The 14,763-nt window shown below is 56.3% G+C and overlaps 1 protein-coding gene across 2 annotated transcripts; it reads right to left on the reverse strand.

Annotated features, from left to right (window-relative positions):
* Positions 1–536: 536 nt before the first annotated feature.
* On the reverse strand, positions 537–14,045 carry LOC114809064 (matrix Gla protein). 2 transcript variants are annotated; one of them, XM_029057832.2, is made up of 5 exons: positions 13,950–14,045; positions 6,063–6,207; positions 4,345–4,377; positions 2,255–2,330; positions 537–876 (listed from the first exon to the last, which is right to left on the reverse strand). In XM_029057832.2, exons 2-5 carry the CDS (start codon positions 6,124–6,126, stop codon positions 741–743), a joined length of 309 nt encoding a protein of 102 aa, XP_028913665.1. In that variant the 5' UTR covers positions 6,127–6,207; positions 13,950–14,045; the 3' UTR covers positions 537–740. The 2 variants fall into 2 exon arrangements, with proteins under 2 accessions (XP_028913665.1, XP_028913666.1); XM_029057833.1 differs by lacking the exon at positions 13,950–14,045 and adding an exon at positions 7,921–7,960.
* Between the last annotated feature and the right edge of the window lie 718 nt (positions 14,046–14,763).

Genomic DNA, 14,763 nt, shown 5'->3' on the forward strand with positions numbered 1-14,763 from the left:
CGCTCCTCTCATGCCAACCTCCTCCCCGGGCCTCCAGCTCGCCCCTCCCGCCGCCGACCCCCGAGCCACGTCCTCCCTCTGTCCCGGAACGTCCTCCCTCCTCCCCTCCTCCAAACTAGCTCCCTTCTCCCTTTCAAAGCCCTCCTGAGAGGTCACCTCCTCCGGGAGGCCTTCCCACACTCAGCCCTCCCTTTCCCTCCGCTCCTCCTCCCCTCCCCATCTCCCCGACTCCCTCCCTCCTCTCTACCCGCCCCACCGCCCTCGTGTATATATAGGTACGTATTTATTATTCTAATCATTTTATTAATGGCGTGCATATATATCTACAATTCTATTTATTGCTATTGATGCTACTGATGCCTGTCTACTTGTTCCGCCGTCTGCCTCCCTCCCTTCTAGACCGTGAACCCGTCGTCGGGCGGGGATCGTCTCTATCTGTTGCCCAGTTGTACTTTCCAAGCGCTCAGTACAGGGCTCTGCACACAGTAAGCGCTCAATACGTACCACTGGATGAATGAAGTGCTCAGTAAAGCCGATTGAGTGCATGAATGGTTGGAAGAGGCGGTTTATTGGGGAAGACCCCCCCCTTCCCAAAGGGCGCATCGCCCACCTTGCCCTGTCCGCCAAGGGAAGGCCCGAGCCGGGAAGGCGGGCTCTGGTCCGGGACCAACGAAGCTGCGGGGTGGCAAAGGGACCAGCGGGGGGCTACTGTTGGGGTCCCGAAGGCTACCGGGCCCTCACTACACGCGAAAGCCTCCGGGGTAGCGGGTGTATGCCGCCCGGTAACCGTAATTGCGGGCGTAGCGCTGGCACAGGGGGTAGTCGTCACAGGCTTCGCGTTGGATCTCGTGGCTGGGCTTCGACAGTTCCCGGGCCCTGGGGTCCGGGGTGGCCACCAAAGGGACCCCGGTGGCAAGGAGAAAGACGGTGGAAGAGAGGGTGGAGGAAGAGGAAGAGGAGGGGGAATAGGGAGGAGGCGTGAGGATGGAAGAGGAAGGAGGGAGGGAAAGAGAGAGGGAGAGAAGGAGGGATGGGAGAAAAGGAGGGGAAGAAGGAGGGAAGGGAGAAAAGGAGGGAAAGAAGGAGGGAAGGGAGAAAAGGAAGGAAAGAAGGAGGGAAAGGAGAGAAAGGAGGGAAAGAAGGAAAGAGGGAGGGAGAGGAGGGAAGGGAGAAAAAGGAGGGAAAGAAGGAGGGAAGGGAGAAAAGGAGGGGAAAAAGGAGGGAAGGGAGAGAAAGGGAAAGAAGGAAAGAGGGAGGGTCAGAAGGAGGGAAAGAGGAAAGGAGGGGAGAAAGAGGAAGGGAGGAGGGAGGAGGGTGAGAGGTGGAGGAAGGGGAAGGAGGGAGGGGAAGGAGGAGGCGGGAAGGAAAAAGAGGGTGGAGCAGAGAAGAGGGAGGAGGGGAAAATGGAGGAGGAGGAAGGAGAAAAGGGAAGAGGGGAGGAGGGGGGAGGTGGAAGGAGGAGGATGGAAGAGGGAGGAGGGAGGAGAAAGGAGGGAGGGGAGATAGAGGAGGGAGGGAGGGAAAGAGGGAGGGAAAGAGGAAAGGGACAGGGAGAAAGGAGGGAGAGAGGGGAAAAGGGCGGGAGGGAGATAGAGGAAGGAGAAAGGGAAAGAGAGTAGGAGAGAGGGAAAGGGGGGAGAAAGAGGAAGAAAGGGAAAGGGGGGGAAGGGAGCAAAAAGAGGGAGGGGAGAAAAAGGAGGGAGGGGAAAAAGAAGGAAGGAGGGAGGGAAGGGGATGACAGGGAGGAGCGGGGAGGAAAGAGGAGGATGAGAGATGGAGGGAAGGGAAGGAGGAGGCGGGAAGGTGATGAGGATGGAGGAGAGAAGAGGGAGGAGGAAGAAGGAGAAAAGGGAAGTGGAAGGAGGAAGATGGAAGGGGGGAGAATGGAAGGGGAGAAAAGGGAGGGAGGGAAGAAAAGGGAGGGAGGGAATGACGGAGGGAGAGAGGGAAGAAAGGAGGGAAGGAGGGAGGGAGGGAAGAGAGAGGAGAGAAAAGGGAGGGAGGAAGCAAGGAGAGAGGGGATTTGTAAAGGGAAACCATCGTGGCCATTTCTGGCCTCACCCTAGGGGTCCCCCCAAGTCCCAGGGCCCCAGGCCGCCGCCCCACCCACCAACCCACCCAGCCACCTCCCAGAGCCCCAAGGAGGAAGCCCCCTGGGCGGGGTGAGGTGGGGGCCTTCCCCAGGATCATTGGGGTGGGCATGGGGTCTCCCCCCTCCCCAGGACCCCCCAAACCCTCCCCCAGGATGGCCTACCTCTCCTGGGCCCGGGACCTCCATCTCTGGCGCGGGGCTATGAAGCTGTTGGCGTTCCTCCTGGGGATGAACGGGTCTGAGGGGGGCAGAGAGCGGCAGTCAGAAAAAGGGGTTGGCCACCCCCCGGGGCCCAGACATGCCCCCAGTCCGGCTGGTGGTCTCGCAGGAGCTCAGGCCTCCAGCCCCCCAGGCCCGGAGGGTTGCAGAGGGTTTCCTCATCTGTAAAATGGGGTTTGACACCTCCTCCCTCCTTCTTAGACTACTTAATAATAATGGTATTTGTTAAGCGCTTACTATGTGCCAGGCACTGTTCGAAGCACTGGGGTAGAGAGAAGATCATCAGGTTGTCCCCCGTGGGGCTCACAGTCTCAGTCCCCATTTTCCAGACGAGGGAACTGAGGCCCAGAGACTTGCCCAAGGTCACAGAGCAGACAAGTGGCGGAGCCGGGATTAGAACCCATGACCTTCGGACTCCCAGGCTCGCACTCTAGCCGCTAGGCCAGGCTGCTTCTAAGATTACTTAAACTGCGAGCCCCATGCGAGACTGTGTCCGATTTGAGTTACTTGGGTCCGCCCCAGTGCTTAGTCCATTGCTTGGCACATAAAAATAACAATAATAATAATACTGGTATTTGAGGAAAGTAGCGTGGCTTAGTGGAAAGAGCCCGGGCTTGGGAGTCAGAGGTCGTGGGTTCTAATCCCAACTCCGCCCCTTAGCATCTGTGTGGGCAAGTCACTTCACTTCTCTGGGCCTCAGTTACCTCATCTAGAAAATGGGGATGAAGACTGGGAGCCCCACGTGGGACAACCTCATCACCTTGTATCTATCCCAGCGCTTAGAACAGTGCTTGGCACGTAGTAAGCGCTTAACAAACACCAACGTTGTTGTTATTATTATGAAGCGCTAAATCCTGAGGTAGATACAAAATAATCAGGCCCCACATTAGTAAACGCATAAATAATGCGTAAGAAGCACTAATTATTATTATTATTATTATTGCTATTAATCTGGCAGCCCACAGCTTTCCCGAAATTACACCTCCTCCAGGAAGCCTTCCCCGATTAAGCACCATCTCCCCAGCCAAGTCCACCCAGCAGCCCTGACCACCTGGTGCTTACAGGTGGAGAAGCCGCGGGGCTTAGCGGCAAGAGCCCGGGCTTGGGAGTCTCCCGTCTCCCTCCTCCCTCCTTTCCGCTTCCCATCTCCCTCATCCCACCTCTTCCCTCCTTCTTTCCTCTTTTCCTCCTCGCACCTCCCTCCTCCTTCCCGCTCCCCATCTCCCTCATCCCATCTCTGTCCTTCTTGCCTCTCTTCCTCCTCCCATCTCTCTTCTCCCTCCTTTCCTCCTCCCACCTTCCCTCCTTCCCTCTTCCCATCTCCCTCATCCCAGCTCTTCCCTCCCTTTTCCTCTTTTCCTCCTCCCATCTCCCTCCCTCCTCCCACGTCCCTCCTTCCCTCCTCCGATCTCCCTCATCCCAGCTCTTCCTTCCTTTTTTCCTCTTTTCCCTCCTCCCATCTCCCTATCCCTCCCTCCTCCTTCCCTCCTCCCATCTCTCTAGTTCCACCTCTCCCTCCTTTTACCTCTTTTCCTCCTCCCATCTCCCTCCTCCCGCTTTCTTCCTTCCCTCCTCCCATCTCCCTCATCCCAGCTCTTCCCTCCTTTTTTCCTCTTTTCCCTCCTCCCATCTCCCTCATCACACTTCTTCCCTCCTCCCATCTCCCTCATTCCAGCTCTTCCCTCCTTTTTTCCTCTTTTCCCCTTCCATCTCCCTCATCCCACCTCTTCCCTCCTTTTTCCTCTTTTTCTCCTCCCATCTCTCTCCCTCCTCCCATCTCCCTCATCCCAGCTCTTCCCTGCTTTTTTCCTCTTTTCCCTCTTCCCATCTCCCTATCCCTCCCTCCTCCGTCCCTCCTCCTATCCCCCTCATCCCACCTCTTCTCTCCTTTTTCCTCTTTTCCTCCTCCCATCTCCCTCCCTCCTCCCATCGCCCTCATCCCTGCGATGGGAGAGGTGGAAAGAGGAACGAGACACCCCCTCACCCCCCAGCTCCGGCCCCCACCCCCCGGCCCAACAGGGCGGTTCTCTTACTCATCTCATAGGACTCCATGCTCTCGTGGGACTCTGGAAAAGATCAAAGGTTGAAGAGGGTTAATATTCATTCAATTGTACTTATTGAGCGCTTACTGTGTGCAGAACACTGTCCTGAGCCTTGGAAAGTACAATTCGGAATCAGGGACAATCTCTGCCCACAATGGGCTCACGGTCTAGAACGGGGGAGATGGGAATCAAAACAAGTAGACTGGGCATCCGCAGCAGCAACATCAGTAAATGGAATTATAGATCTATACATATCGTTAATATAAATAAATAGAATAATAAATAAGTACATAGATACACGAGTGCTGTGGGGCGGGGAAGGGGGTAGAGCAGAGGGAGGGAGTCGGGGCGACGGGGAGGGGAGGAGGAGCGGAGGGAAAGGGAGGGCTGAGTGCGGGAAGGCCTCCCGGAGGAGGTGACCTCTCAGGAGGGCTTGGAAGGGGGGAAGAGAGTGAGCTTGGCGGAGGGGAGGAGGGAGGGCCTTCCAGGCCAGAGGTAGATTAATAAACCCAACCCCAGCTCAACCCCAGGCCTGTCCAGCCCCGTCTCTGTCCATCCACCGTTCTGTTCGGCCCTAGATCAGTTCGGCTCTGCCCATCCCTGGCTATGTCCATCCCCACCTCCCTCCAGCCTCGGGTCGGTCCGGCCTCTCCTCTGTCCATCGCCGGCTCCTCCCAGCCCCAACTCCGTCCCACTTTGGCTCTGTCCAGTCTCGGCTCCGTCCATCTCCGGCCCTACCCGGCCCCAGCTCAGTCCAGCCTCCGCTCCGCCCTTCTCCTTCTCTGTCCATCCCCGGTCCTGCCCATCCCCGGCTCCGTCCAGCCTCTGCTCTCCCCTTCCCTGGCTCTATCCATCCCCGGCTCTGTCCGGCCTCGGCTCTGCCGGTCCCCACCCGTGTCCAGCCCCGGTTGGACGTCCCGGAGGATGAAGTTGGGTCTGGATCCCTGACCGGAGCAGCCAGCTCAGGCTGAGCGCCCCAACAGTAGCCAGCTTGTTCGGTGGCTGGGGAGGCGGCCTGTTCACTCCCAGAAACCATCTCTGCTTTCCAGGGGAGAATCCCCCTCATCATTCATTCATTCAATAATATTTATCGAGCGCTTACTATGTGCAGAGCACTGTACTAAGCGCTCGGAATGTACAGTTCATCAATTAATCGATCGATCAGCGACATTTATTGAGTGCAGAGAACTGGACTAAGCACTTGGGAGTGCGATTGGTCCCGGAACGAAGCCAAGGGGACAGGTGGGGGGCTGGGTGGGGGTCCTGGCGAGGGGTAATAATAATAATGACGATATTTGTTTAGCGCTTACTCTGTGTCAAGCACCCTTTTAAGCGCTGGGGTAGATACGAGGTAATCGGGTTGTTATTATTATTGTATTTGTTAAGTGCTTAGTACGTGCCAAGCACTGTTCTAAGCGCTGGGGTAGATACAGAGTCATCAGGTTGTCCCACATGGGGCTCACCGTCTTCATCCCCACCTTCCAGGTGAGGTCGCTGAGGCCCAGAGAAGTGAAGTAGCTTACCCAAGGTCACACAGCAGACAAGGGGCGGAGGCGGGATTAGAACCCACGACCTCTGACTCCCAGGCCCGGGGCTCTTGCCCCTAGGCCAGGGTCGGGAGAGGGTTCAAGGGTGGAGGGGTTGGGGAGGGGGGAGAAGGGGAAGCAGAGGCCTCCAGGCCGGGGTAGGGGGCGGGGGGCGACTCTCACCGTAGCCCCCAACTGCGGCGGCCGCCAGGACAACCAGGAGCGAGAGAAGAAGCAGCGTCTTCATGGTCGGTCCGTCCGTCTCCTTCTCCTTCTTCTTCCCCTCCAGCGGTCAGCGGCTGGCTCCGGCCCGAGGAGGGTGGCGAGGCTGGGAAATGATCATATTGATGATAATTATGATGGCATTTGTTAAGCGCCTACTATGTGCCGAGCACTCTTCTAAGCGCTGGGGGAGATCCCAGGTCATCAGGTTGTCCCGCTTGGGGCTCTCGGTCTTCAACCCCACTTTCCAGATGAGGGAAAGAGAAGCGAGGCCCAGAGAAGTGAAGTAGCGGTGACAGTGGACAAATGGAGGAGGCGGGATTAGAACCCACGACTTCTGACTTCCAAGTCCGGGCTCTGGCCCCTGAGCCACGCTGCTTCTCTTGGAAAGAGAAGGGAAATGGCAAAGGGGCTCCCGAAACCCTTCTCACCCTCTTTCCCCGGTTAGACCGGGAGCCCGTCACTGGGCAGGGACGGTCTCTATCTGTCGCCGAATTGTCCGTTCCAAGCGCTTAGTACAGTGCTCTGCACATAGTAAGCGCTCAATAGATACTATCGAAAGAATGAATGAATGGAAGCAGGAATCTCAACGGCCTCCATCGGATGCCAGCCTCTCCATCAGCCTCCTGGGAGGGCCCACCCCGCCCCGGGCCTGCGGTACATGTACACATCGTTGTACACGTCGCGGTGCGCGCTCTGTGCGTCTGTCTGTCTGCATGGGCCAGGGAGTGGGTAAAGATCTATGTGTGGGGTGTGTGGGTTTGCGGCAGAGACGTTTAGACACTGTGAGCCCGTCACTGGGCAGGGATTGTCTCTATCTGGTGCCGCATTGTACACTCCAAGCGCTTAGTACAGTGCCCTGCACATAGTGAGCGCTCAATAAATACTATTGAATGAACAGAGAGACAGAGACCACAAGGAATAATAATAATAATAATGATGTTGGTATTTGTTAAGCGCTTACTATGTGCAGAGCACCGTTCTAAGCGCTGGGGGAGATACAGGGTCATCGGGTGGTCCCACGGGAGGCTCCCGGTCTTCATCCCCATTTGACAGATGAGGTCACTGAGGCTCAGAGAAGTGAAGTGACTTGCCCACAGTCACACAGCTGAGTGTGTGCATCCAGGAGTTTGTGTGCGTGTGTGTCTGTGTGTGTTGTGTGTGGGAGTATGAGCGAGTGTATGTGTCTACTAAGTGATAATGGCGCTTGTTAAGCGCTTACTATGTGCCAAGCACCTGTATATACCTGCTGTGTGACCTTGGGCAGGCCACCTCACTTCTCTGGGCCTCGGTGACCTCATCTGGAAAATGGGGATGAAGACTGGGAGCCCCACGGGGGACGAGCTGATTATCCTGCATCTACCCCACTGCTTAGAACAGTGATGGGCACATAGTAAGCGCTTAACAAATGCCATCATTATCATAATTAGGAGAAGCAGCGTGGCTCAGTGGAAAGAGCCCGGGCTTGGGAGTCAGAAGTCATGGGTTCGAATCCCGGATCTGCCACTTGTCAGCTGTGTGACTGTGGGCGAGTCACTTCACTTCTCTGGGCCTCGGTTCCCTCATCTGTAAAATGGGGATGAAGACTGGGAGCTTCACGTGGGACAACCTGATGACCCTGTATCCACCGCAGCGCTTAGAACAGTGCTCTGCACATAGTAAGTGCTTAACAAATACCGACATTATTATTATTATGTGTATAATAATAGTGGTGATTGTTAAACACTAAGGGCCAAGCACTGTTCTATATATATACTTAGATATATATACACATACACATATGCATTCATTCAGCCAATCGTATTTATTGAGCGCTTACTGTGTGCGGAGCACTGGACTAAGTGTTTGGAAAGCACAATTCGGCAACAGATAGAGACAATCCCTGCACAACGACGAGCTCACAGTCTAGAAGGGGGGAGATAGACCACAAAACAAGTAGACAGGCATCAGTACCATCGAAATAAATAAATAGAATTAGAATTCTACACATATATATACAAACATATTTATGTGATATATATAGGATACATAGCGTGGCTCAGTGGAAAGAGCACGGGCTTTGGAGTCAGGGTTCATGAGTTCGAATCCCAGCTCTGCCACTTGTCGGCTGTGTGACCGTGGGCGAGTCACTTCACTTCTCTGTGCCTCAGTTCCCTCGTCTGTAAAATGGGGATCAAGACGGTGAGCCCCACGTGGGACGACCTGATTCCCCTAAGTCTACCCCAGCGCTTAGAACAGTGCTCGGCACATAGTAAGCGCTTCACAAATACCAACATTATTATATATATGTATTTATGTGAGAGCATTAGGGAGTTTGTCTATACAGCAGTCTCTGTGCGTGTGCGCTTGTTGTGGGCAGGGATTGTCTCTCCTTATTACTCTACTCTACTTTCCCCAGCGCTTAGTACAGTGCTCTGCATGCAGTAAACGCTCAATAAATACAACTGAATGAATGGATGGAGTATGTGTGTGTGTAAATAGCAGCGTGGCTCAGTGGAAAGAGCACGGGCTTTGGAGTCAGGGCTCATGAGTTCGAATCCCAGCTCTGCCACTTGTCGGCTGTGTGACCGTGGGCGAGTCACTTCACTTCTCCGTGCCTCAGTTCCCTCATCTGTAAAATGGGGATTAAGACCGTGAGCCCCACGTGGGACGACCTGATTCCCCTATGTCTACCCCAGCGCTTAGAACAGTGCTCGGCACATAGTAAGCGCTTAATAAATACCAACATTATTATTATTATTATTATTAAATGCTTAGTACTGTGCTTTGCACACAGGAAACGCCTAATCGATACAGTTAAATGAATGAGTGTGTGGGTGTGTTTGAACTTGGGGTTGCAGGGGAAGTGAGTGAGTGGGTGTGTTTGTGTGTGTACATGTGTGCGTGTGTGTGTTTGTGTGTGTGTGTACATGTGTGCGTGTGTATACGTGTGTGTACTTTGGGGGGGGAGCATATTTGCTTCCAACACCAAACTGGACTAGGGATTACGCAGACCCTCTGTCCACCTCCCATTTCTGAACCCCTGGGACTAGATGGACACCCTGATCCTCCTCCTGGTGGGGGGCATCCAGTCCAGCGCCTGCCCTCTGACCCCTGCCCTCTGACCCCTGCCCCTTGCCCTCCCCCCCCCCCCCAGGGCCCCGGACCCTCTGTCCGGAGAGGGAGAGGAGCCTAGGGCTGCCCTGACCGCTGGCTTTAAGGGCTCGGTCCAGTTCTCTGAGCATGGTAAGCGCTCAGTAAATAGGATTGAATGGATGACTGGGGAGAGGGTGACCTGCCTGCGGGAGGAGACCAGGATCTAGCAATCGATTGGAGGTTGGATCGGGTTTGGGCCTCACTGATGGGGGTGGCGGGGGGCTGGGGGAGCCCTGGTTGCTTCCTGGATTATTCCCCATCCTTGCTCCCTGGCCCTCTCTCCATCCCTCCCTCTTCCGTCTCCCTCCTCCCATCTCCCTCATCCCGCCTCTTCCCTCCTTCTTTCCTTATTTGTTGGTATTTGTGAAGCGCTTACTATGTGCAGAGCACTGTTCTAAGCGCTGGAGTAGACACAGGGGAATCAGGTTGTCCCATGTGGGGCTCACAGTGGGGGGCTCACAGTCTTAATCCCCATTTTACAGACGAGGTAACTGAAGCACAGAGAAGTGAAGTGACTTGCCCACAGTCACACAGCTGACAAGTGGCAGAGCTGGGATTCGAACTCATGACCTCTGACTCCCAAGCCCGTGCTCTTTCCACTGAGCCACGCCGCTTCTCTGCCTCCTCCCACCTCTCTCCCTCCTCCAACCTTCTTCCCACTCCCGCCTCCCTCATCCCAGCTCTGTCCTCCTTCTTTCTTCTTTTCCTCCTCCTTCTCTCCCCTTTCCTCCTCCCACCTCCCTCATCTCTTTTTTTCCTTTTCCCTCCTCCCTCCTCCCATCTCCCTATCCCTTCTTTCCTCTTTTCCTCCTCCCATCTCCCTATCCCTCCTTTCCTCTTTTCCTCCTCCCATCTCCCTTCTCCCTCCTTCCCTCATCCCATCTCTTCCCTCCTTTCCTCTTTTCCTCCTCCAACACCCTCCCTCCTCCTTCTCTCCTCCCATCTTCCTCATCTCAGATCTTCCTTCCTTTTTCCTCTTTTCCCTCTTCCCTTCTCCCTTGTCCCTCCTCCTGCTTCCCTCCTTCCCTCCTCCCATCTCCCTCACCCCAGCTCTTCCCTCTCTTTTCCTCTTTTCCCTCCTCCTACCGCCCTATCCCTCTTCCCACCTCCCTTGTCCCTCCTCCCATTCTCCTCATCTCACCTCTTCCCTCCTTTTTTCCTCCTTTTTTCCTCCCATCTCCCTCCTCCCTCCTCCCTCGCTCCCTTGGCAGGAGGTCCAGCTTTTTCTTTGGAGACACACACGGCTTTTCTGAGTTACAAAATGATTTTTCTGGCAGCTTCTCAGCTGCAGCTTCCTTGCACAGGCCCCACGGGGCTGGGGCAGCGCGGGGCAGGGAGGGGAGGAAGGAGGAGGAGAAGGAGGAGGAGAAAGTGGGGAAGGAGGAGGAGGGAGGGGGGAGAAGGAGAAAAGGAGAAGAAAGAGAGGAGAAGGGGAAGGGGAGGTGGAGGAGAGGTAGAAAGAGGAGAGGAGGAGGAGGAGGAGGGGAGGAAAAAGAGGAGAGGCAGAGAGGGAGGAGGAGGAGGAGGAAGAGGAGAGGGAGGAGGAAGAGGAGAGGGAGGAGGAGGAAGAGGAGAAGGAGGGAAGGAGGAGAGGGAGGAGGAGGAGAAGAAGGAGGAGGAGGGCGAGGAGGGGGATAAAGGAAATGAGGAGAAGGGGATGAGGAGGAGGGGAAAAAGAGGAGGAGGGGAGGAAAAAGAGGAGAGGAGGAGAGGGAGGAGAAGGAGGGGAGGAGGAGAAGAAGGGGAGGAGGAAAGGGAGGAGGAGGAGAGGAGGAGCAGGAGAGGGAGGAGGAGAAGGAGGGGGAGGAGGAGGGAAGGAGGAGGAAGAGGGGAAGGAGAAAGAGGGGAGGAGGAAGAGGAGAGGGAAGAGGAGAAGGAGGGGGGAGGAGGAGGAGGAAGGGAAAGAGAAGGAGGGCAGGAGAAGAAGGAGGCCAGGAGGAGGAAGAGAAGGAGGAAGAGGAGGAGGGGAGGAAGATGAGAAGGAGGGGGGAAGAAGAGGAAGAGAAGGAGGGAAGGAGAAGGAGGGAAGGAGGAGGAGGAGAGGGAGGAGGGATGGAGAGGGAGGAGGGTTGGAGGGGGGAGGAAGGGAGGCGGGAAGGAGGAGGAGGAGGGGGAGGAGGAGGAGAAGGAGGAGAGGGAGGACGAAGAGGAGGAGGAAGAGAAGGAGAGGAGGATGGGAGGAGGAGGAAGAGAAGAGGGAGGAGGGGGAGGAGAAGGAGAGGACGTGGAGGAGAAGGAGAAGAGAGGACGTGGAGAAGAGGAGGAGAGGAGGAGGAAGAGGAAGGAGGAGGGCGCAGAGACAGGGCTTTCTAGACAGCCAGAAGCAGCAGAAGGGGGAGGGCAGAAGAGGGTGAGGGGTGAGATCGACCCGGTCCCCAGTAATAATAATAGTAATTATTATTATGGTATTTGTTAAGCGCTTGCTATGTGCCAGGCACTGTACTAAGCTCCGGGGTTAGAAACAAGCAAATGGGGTTGGACAGTCTCTGTCCCACTTAAGGCTCCCAATCTTCAACCCCATTTTCCAGATGAGGGAACTGAGGCCCGAAGAAGCGAAGCATCTTGCCCAAGGTCACCCAGCAGACAAGTAGAGGAGCCGGGATTAGAACCCATAACCTTCTGACTCCCAGGTCCGGGTTCTACCCACTACACCACCCCCACCCCCTTCCCAGTGACAGCACTCGATCTAGGGATTGTCTCCGTTGTCAAATTTGTCCATTCCAAGCGCTTAGTACAGTGCTCTGCACATAGTAAGCACTCAATAAAAACTATTGAATGAATGAAATTGTACTTTCCAAGCGGTTAGTACAGTGCTCTGCACAATGTGAGTGCTCAATAAATAACCCTGGATGAATGAATGAATCTGGGAATGAGCTGCTCCCAGTCCGCCCCAGTCTACTCCCAGTCTGCCCCCAGGCAGCCCCATTTCGTCTGGTCCTGGTGGGGGCCGTGGGAGAAAGGCCGGCTGGTCCCACAGCTCCCTGAGGCCCTCGATCCATCCTATTTACTGAGCGTTACGGTCTGCAAAGGACTGTACTGAGCGCTCGAGGCAGGGACCCTCTTTGTCACTCTCCCCAGCGCCGCTCGGCCCAGCTCTCTGCACAGAGTAGCCTGTCCGCTCCTCGCGGGCAGGGAATCCCATGAACTGACTCTATTGTCCCCTCCTAAGTGGTCGGCCCAGTGGTCTGCGCAGAGTAAGCGCTCAAGAAATAGCACAGGCTATTGGACCGACCGACCGGCCGGTTTCTGGGCCCTTCGGTCGGGGAACGGCAGCTGACGTAATAATAATAATGTTGGTATTTGTTAAGCGCTTACTATGTGCCGAGCACTGTTCTAAGCGCTGGGGTAGACATAAGGGAATCAGGTTGTCCCACTTGGAGCTCACAGTCTTAATCCCCATTTTACAGATGAGGGAACTGAGGCACGGAGAAGTTAAGTGACTCGCCCACAGTCACACAGCCGACAAGTGGCAGAGCTGGGATTCGAACTCATGAGCCCTGACTCCAAAGCCCGTGCTCTTTCCACTGAGCCACGCTGCTTCTCTGGAATAGTGGAATAGCCAGGCCCGTGGGAGAGTCTACTGGGGAGTCGGCCGGTCCGCTGTATTTACTGAACGCTCAAGCAGCATGGCATAGGTCGTGGGTTCTAATCCCGGCTCTGCCACTTAGCTGTGTGAGTTTGGGCAAGTCACTTCACTTCCCTGTGCCTCAGTGCCCTCATCCGTCAAATGGGGATGAAGACTGTGAGCCCCACGGGGGCCATCCTGATCACCTTGGATCTCCCCCAGCGCTTAGAACAGTGCTCGGCACATAGTAAGCGCTTAACAAATACCATCACTGTTATCATTATTAGTATTATAGTGTGGAGAGCCCGGGAGTGGTAGTCAGAAGGTCATGGGTTCTAATTCCGACTCCACTACTTGCCTGCCGTGTGACCTTGGGTGAGTCACTTCTCTTCTCTGGGCCTCAGTTCCCTCATCTGCAGAATGGGGATGGAGACCGTGAGCCCCACGAGGGACAGGGACCGTGTCCAACCCGATCGGCTTGGATCCACCCCAGCGTTTAGTACAGGGCCTGGCACACGGTAAGCGTTTAAGAGATAGCATTATTAGAACTGTGCTAAGCGCTCGGGAGAGTAAAATAAAACAAGGAGCAGACGCACTCCCCTCCCACAGCGATCTTACGGTCTAGATCTGGGGGAGACGGACGGGATGCCGGTGGACGGTCCGGAGAGCCTAAAACCCGAGGCCGGTGGGACCGCCCGCTGCCGTCTTGATCCTGGCGTCCCGTCCGTCTCCCCGGGGGCAGGACGGTGAGACCGCGAGCCCGTCGTCGGGCAGGGACCGTCTCTATCTGCTGCCGAATTGTCCATTCCAAGCGCTTAGCACAGCGCTCCGCACGGAGTAAGCGCTCAATAAATAGCTCAGTGGAAAGAGCCCGGGCTTGGGAGTCAGAGGTCACGCGTTCGAATGCCGGCTCTGCCCCTCGTCAGCTGGGTGACCGTGGGCGAGTCACTTCACTTCTCTGGGCCTCAGTGACCTCATCTGTCAAATGGATGAGCCTCACGTGGGACAACCCGATGAGCTCCCCCAGCGCTTAGGGCAGTGCTCCGCACATAGTAAGCGCTTAACGAATACCGACCTTCTTATTACCGCCCAGTCTCCGAGCGCCCCGTGACCCCGAGCCCCAGCCCAGCCCGCTCCCCCCGGCTCACCGGCGACTCTGCGGCCCAGACGGTCGGCTCCCCCGGTCGGCTGGCGGCCCGGGGAGAGGAGCCCCTTTAATACCCGTCCCCGTGGCCCCCCACGCCCTCCACCGCAGGCCCGCTCCTCCCCTCCACCTCCCGCCGCGGGCCGGCCCCCGCCTCGACGGACAACCGGCCCTCCGGCCAAAGTCTCGCCTCTGCGTCCGGGAACCTGAAACCGGGCCAGGCCGAGCCGGGCGGGCCGGCCCGTGGGTGTGGGAGCCCGACTTGGGCCCGGGCCCGGGTTGCAGGGGGTGGGACAACTCGGGAGACGCCGCTCTGGCCTAGGCCGGACTCCTGCGGGCCCCGGGGGGCCCAGGAGCCGGGAACCGATTCCCGGCGGGAGACCCCGGACTCGCGGGGATATCCATTTTGGGATTGGGTTATTGTCCATCGTGGTGCCCGGCGCCGGGGTAGGACCAGGACAGGCTTAGTGGACGATAATAATAATAATGTTGGTATTTGTTAAGCGCTTACTAGACACAGGGGAATCAGGATGTCCCACGTGGGGCTCACGGTCTTCATCCCCATTTTACAGATGAGGCAACTGAGGCACAGAGAAGTGAAGTGACTCGCCCACAGTCACACAGCTGACAAGTGGCAAAGCCGGGCTTCGAACTCATGACCTCTGACTCCAAAGCCCGGGCTCTTTCCACTGAGCCACGCTGCTTCTCTACCGATGATCCTGTGCCTCAAAGGACGATCCTTTGCCCCGCCATGGGCCTCTCGGGCTAAGATAGGGAACAGAAATCCTCTCCCCGGTATAATAAGGATGATACTAGAG

Source organism: Ornithorhynchus anatinus, chromosome 2, assembly GCF_004115215.2.
Source record: "Ornithorhynchus anatinus isolate Pmale09 chromosome 2, mOrnAna1.pri.v4, whole genome shotgun sequence".
In the NCBI taxonomy this organism is placed as follows: Eukaryota; Metazoa; Chordata; class Mammalia; order Monotremata; family Ornithorhynchidae; genus Ornithorhynchus; species Ornithorhynchus anatinus.

Bases quoted from the DNA above. Each gene is read 5' to 3' on its own strand.
- LOC114809064 (XM_029057832.2), bottom strand. From the start codon at position 6,126: ATGAAGACGCTGCTTCTTCTCTCGCTCCTGGTTGTCCTGGCGGCCGCC. The intron at 2,331-4,344 runs GTAAGAGAACCG...TGCCCCCCTCAG, and splicing joins CATGGAGTCCTATGAGATGA to ACCCGTTCATCCCCAGGAGG. The intron at 877-2,254 runs GTAGGCCATCCT...CCCGGACCCCAG, and splicing joins AGGTCCCGGGCCCAGGAGAG to GGCCCGGGAACTGTCGAAGC.